Source organism: Neoarius graeffei, chromosome 1 (genome assembly GCF_027579695.1).
Source record: "Neoarius graeffei isolate fNeoGra1 chromosome 1, fNeoGra1.pri, whole genome shotgun sequence".
NCBI classification, from domain to species: domain Eukaryota; kingdom Metazoa; phylum Chordata; class Actinopteri; order Siluriformes; family Ariidae; genus Neoarius; species Neoarius graeffei.
The window spans coordinates 54,410,631-54,416,630 of NC_083569.1; the positions used below are offsets into that span (position 1 = coordinate 54,410,631).

The 6,000-nt window shown below is 40.1% G+C and overlaps 1 protein-coding gene across 2 annotated transcripts in view; it reads right to left on the reverse strand.

Moving 5' to 3' along the window:
• Positions 1–4,752, reverse strand: part of LOC132894658 (solute carrier family 2, facilitated glucose transporter member 4-like) — a 55,198-nt gene extending 50,446 nt beyond the window's left edge. For both annotated transcript variants that reach the window (XM_060934791.1, XM_060934782.1), the window contains exon 1: positions 4,379–4,752. In XM_060934791.1, coding sequence (XP_060790774.1) covers positions 4,379–4,411 — 33 coding nt within the window. In that variant the 5' untranslated portion in view covers positions 4,412–4,752. The remainder of the gene's footprint in view (positions 1–4,378) is intronic.
• Between the last annotated feature and the right edge of the window lie 1,248 nt (positions 4,753–6,000).

Genomic DNA, 6,000 nt, shown 5'->3' on the forward strand with positions numbered 1-6,000 from the left:
GTAAGATGTACTCAAGCACAATGTACTGCAACTATAAAAGGCGAGAGGCCACACTGGAGAAATGTCACTTTGTAAGTGTGAACTTTAGACTGACTCAGAGTCCTAAATAGAGACATCTCATTATCTCTAGCCGCTTTATCCTGTTCTACAGGGTCGCAGGCAAGCTGGAGCCTATCCCAGCTGACTACGGGCGAAAAGCGGGGTACACCCTGGACAAGTCGCCAGGTCATCACAGGGCTGACACATAGACACAGACAACCATTCACACTCACATTCACACCTACGCTCAATTTAGAGTCACCAGTTAACCTAACCTGCATGTCTTTGGACTGTGGGGGAAACCGGAGCACCTGGAGGAAACCCATGCGGACATGGGGAGAACATGCAAACTCCACACAGAAAGGCCCTCACCGGTCACGGGGCTCGAACCCGGACCTTCTTGCTGTGAGCCGACAGCGCTAACCACTACACCACCCTATGTAGCACATAGCTAGCTAAATGCTAGATGATAAACTATCATCTAGCATTTAGCTAGCTATGTGCTACATAGGGTGGTGTAGTGGTTACCTACTAACAATTTTACGTTCCCTGAAAGTAACTTTTGGTTTGTGTAAAGGTTGTCACTTGGTTTTTTTGGAAAGTTTTTTTTTCGTTCCCTAAATGTTAGCTGTTTGTTAGTTGTTAACGTTTGTGGTTAAATTTTTTTTGTAACGTTAAAACGTTATGTTTAAACGTTAGGTTTTGGTTTGGTTCTAGCCTAACCTTTAGAGAACCAAATGCTAACGTTCTCTGTTACTAGGGTAGCTCACATTTTTTTCTATGTAAGTGGGTTTTCAGTAACTGAATTTCCATTTCCACTATTTTATACTTCATAACAATAGCCAAACTTGAACAAAACAAAGCACAACAAAAACCAAAAATTTTGCTTATTACTACCCAAGTTAGCCAGGTTAGTTAGCCAGCCCGTGTACCATCGCAGCTGAAAATATCTGTTTAGCATATGATCTTTGAATAATATCAGGCCAGGACAAGTTCAAGTCCTATTTTGTGAATTACAAATCTAGTGTGTGTGTGTATGTATGTGTGTGTGTATATGTATATATATATATATATATATATATATATATATATATATATATATATATATATAAAGATAGAAGCACTCTGAATGTCTCCTCAGTGAAAAAGTTTGAAATTAGAAGCGTGGTAGCAAAACTGACCAAAATACTAAATCTACATTATTTGAATAAACTATTTAAGTTATCCTTTTTGCATGTAAAAATATGGTAAGCATTCAAATATCAAGAATTCAGATATAAGCGATTTTTACTTTTTGAGACTAAGAATGGTGCTTTATATAAACAAAAGCATTTCTTATATTGGTATTCCTACATATCATTTAATCAAATCATAGTAAACCAATGAACAGTAGATGTGTAATTATGTGTAATAGAAAATAAAAGTGTTAGTGCGATTAAAAAAAAGTAGTTTATTAACCAAACTTTCAGCCTTGAATGTTTTTCAGTAGGCCACTGCTGTGTTGTTTGACGTTGTGTGTTCACTGTGGAGCTTCCACACCTGTCCTACCACTGACTGACAGCAGTCCAAGAAGAGATGCTGTATGTTAAGCACGGCACTACAGCTTTCGCCAAATAATTTATTTTGGCAACACAGCTGCTTTTGTAGTCTCTCCAGGGGGCTGACCTTTGCACTTAAGATGTTTATTATCCACCTCATAAAACATAATGTTATGTGTACAAAACTGTATCTTTACACACTGGGGTAATTTATTACAATGACAATTTAATGTACACTCACTGGCCACTTTATTAGGAACACCCATCCACCTGCTGTTTTATGCAGTTCTCTAATCAGCCGGTCCCTTGACAGCAGCACAATGCATAAAATCACGCAGATACAAATCAAGAGCTTCAGTTAATGTTCACTTCAAACATCAGAATGGGAAAAATTGTGATCTCTGTGACTTTCACTGTGGCATGGGTGTTGGTGCCAGATGGACTGGTTTGAGTATTTCAGAAACTGCTGATCTCCTGGGGTTTTCACACACAACAGTATCTAGAGTTTACACAGACTGGTGCAAAAAACCAAAAAAAACACTGAGTGAGCGACAGTTCTGTGGGTGGAAACATCTTGTTGATAAGAGAGGTCAGAGGAAAATGGCCAGATTGGTTTGAGCTGCCAGGAAGGATATAGTAACTCATAGTAAATCTTTACAACCATGATGAACAGAAAAGCATCTCAGCATGCAACAGCAGAAGACCACACTGGGTTCTGCTCCTGCAGCCAAAAACAAGAATCTTACAATCAAGAACAAGTTCCTATTAAAGTGGCTGGGGAGTGTATTTAACAGTTATTCTGTGAAATCGAGTCGTACATGAGTTGATAGCTGACAAGGCGTGTAGCCCCGAGTTGGCTATAAGCCATGTACAATGAGATTGAATGGAATAACTGTTTTATTCTATCCACATTCACTGGATTTTGAGAGAGTATTATTTTTATTTTTTGCAAATTCAATAAATAAAAACTTTATAGATAACGTCCAAAAAAATCACTTCCGCTTAGAATGTAAACAAACCGGCAAAATCTCATCTCATCTCATTATCTGTAGCCGCTTTATCCTGTTCTACAGGGTCGCAGGCAAGCTGGAGCCTATCCCAGCTGACTACGGGCGAAAGGCGGGGTACACCCTGGACAAGTCGCCAGGTCATCACAGGGCTGACACATAGACACAGACAACCATTCACACTCACATTCACACCTACGGTCAATTTAGAGTCACCACTTAACCTAACCTGCATGTCTTTGGCCTGTGGGGGAAACCGGAGCACCCGGAGGAAACCCACGCGGACACAGGGAGAACATGCAAACTTCGTACAGAAAGGCCCTCTTCGGCCACGGGGCTCGAACCTGGACCTTCTTGCTGTGAGGCGACAGCGCTAACCACTACACCACCGTGCCACCCTTAGCTATTTCTGTTTCTTTTAAATATTTGATAAAGTGATATATCTGACTTGATGCGGTCTGGCATTTTGTTTTTCTCTACTCATGGTATATGAGCTGATCGCCTAGTAGTAGGGTAGCCAATCAATCAGAGCGTGCAATTGCTCATATCCAGTGAATGTGGATAGAATAAATTAACATGCACTATGTGGATATAAAACACTTGGCTCTTGACCTTCTCTGATTTGATGTATTGTCATATGCTGAGTGCTGCAATTATACATTTAAACAAAGAAAAAGTCAATGACACATTGAATCAAGACCTTTTACTTGGACAGTTACAATTTCACTTTTCACCTCAGGAACTTTACCGTGTAAACTGATTTAATAATGTTGACTATAAGTTAAAAAAATTCATAGAGGTAACATTTTATATGTATATCTGATGTAGTATCTGCCTATATTTTATTCTTTGGCATTTCCAAAGTTGTGTTGTTGTCGGTCATGTGTGATAAGTCTATCTATCATGTTTAAAAAACATTTGCCCTCCGCACGTATGACTATGTTCATGTTTTATTAATACCCTCTAAACTGAGGGTTTAAGAATCGTGTCCCGTGTTCCCTACCCCAGTACAAAGGAACTCCCGAAGTTCTCAGCTTCAGCATTTGACTTCTAGAAATGTGCTGTTAACCAGTATGTTTTAACCCTTTAAATGTTCATAACACCCACTTCCTTTATAGTTTCACTCTACTCACTAAATAATTCATAGCAGTTCCTTAATAAAATGCTTTAAGATGAATACCTGAATAATAAATTGGGGGTTTAACGAATCAACAGCATATGCTTAACCTCTTTCTGTTTTATAGGATGCTAAAAGGTTACATAAATATCCATTTTAAACACAATGTACTGTACTCTACTTACTATGTACTCTGTAGACAGAACAGCACTATCCAGTCTTATAAACCTGCTCTCCTTGTGAAGGTCACTTTCTTAATATAAATAAGGGCCTGGCATGTTTAAAGTAGAGTTAGGTATGCACAAATCATATTAAGAGTGAAGTGCAAGATTTTACTTACAGAGTGAAACCCAAACAATGATTTAAGTGTCAGAAATTGGATCATTAATGAGGTTTTCAGGACCTAGATGAGTTATTTCCATAAGGTGACAGTCAGCATAAGTGGGCGTGGCTTTTGCTGTGTGCTCTGTTAGTGTGAAAGAACTTCTTGTGCTTGGGTTAACGCTGATTATAAATACATGCACATATGCACATAATATCCTAACTTACAGTTAACTCTTATTTATCCCCTGTTGTTGCTATTTATTTATTAGTAGTATTTTGCAACACTTATAAGTTACATCCACATTAATTAGCCCCAACTATAATAATAATAATAATAATAATAATAATAATACCTCTCCTCCTAGCTGATGAAATCCGGATGGCATGGTTGAATCTTTTCTGCTTTCTCGTTTTGTTTTCTTTTTTAAACAGGTCACTCCTCTCAAGCGCACGATCCACGTGGAGAAATAATAATAATAATAATGATGATAATAATAATGAAGGTTATTCCAGGCCAACTTATTTAAAGAGTCTAGCGCTTTAACAGATACTGAGTTCTAGAAGAGTTCACTCAGTAAGCACAAATGTTCGCTGTCTGTGCTTCCAGTGCGCGCGCACTTTGGCTTGTGCGCGTCCTTGTGCACCTGCCGCGCTGTTCAGTACGGAGCTGCACGCGGTAACACCACCGCCGGTCATCTTCTGTCGTGTTCTTGTGCAGAGACTTTGTCTTGACCTTCTCTGTCATTGGCTGAAGGAGCGAGGGGTGTATTATATGCACGTGCAGTACCGTGAGCCACACAGCTGAGGGCACGTTTTTTTTCCCCCCTTCTTCTTCAAAGCCACAACCACAATGAGTGAGAGAAGCTCCTTTTAAAATTCCCTGAAAGTAAAGGGACACTGTTTTCTAAAATGTATGCTTTTCATGAGAAACATGTGCAATTACACACAAAATCACATCTTAACCCGTTCAGACATAATGTGTGCACAATTGTACGCATGAAGTTCCATAGCATTTTTCCTTGTGTCCGAAGGAGATAAAAGGCACAAACACTAATCCTCACCCGACCCTAGTCTTAGTCTTTCACGCAAATTGCTAATAATCTGCAAGTGTCACACTGGATTTTTAACGTGAACCAGGTTCAAAAGATCTAAATGCACCAGAAGGATGAGTGGCAATGTTCCCCTGGCCTGGGATTGAGAACTTCAAGCCAAGTGCTTTTGACAGGGCTGATGGTTTGCCATTGTCTGTCTTTCATTGCACATAAATCCCTTACTATTTTAGATTGCATACCAAAGGGGTCACACACTGAGCCAACCCCCTTCTTCTCAACTCACCCCGATCCTATATAAAAAGATTAATCTTCTCCCATGACATAACAGGTGTGGGTTGTACCACTATGGTGTCAAAAAAACTGGGGTCTGTGAGCTTCACTGGTTCAGAGAAGTCTTACAGCAGCGGAAAATATCAGGACTGGTTTTGTCTCTCACTGCCTGTTGTACACCTCTGTATCATGCCACATTTTCCTTTCCACCACCTCTTTTTTTCTGTCCCTGGCCTTCCTGTCGTCCCTTTCCCCTCCCTCTGTCACCACACGCTGTTCCCGGATTCAGCAGGAGCAGCTTAAACTTGATACCAGTCAGCTGAAGTCAGGGCCCCAACCACCATCATGTGGGTCTGACTCACTAAACCCAGAGAAACCTAATATCCCTTACCCACTTCAGTAATGGGCAACTCCCAAAGCTCAGTACAGAAATGAGTAGCAGCATTACAAACACAAGAGACAATCTCAACAAGTGTAGAACAGTGCAGCTACAGTTACATAACATAGACATCATGCCATTGTAATTCCAACCTGAAAGGTCAAGGATAGAGGGTCAAAAAAAGGACAAAGGACAGACAGTATCTCGTATTCTCACTCATTCACTCACGTGTTCTCTCACACACACCCACTAACACCAACAACCCCCCCCCACA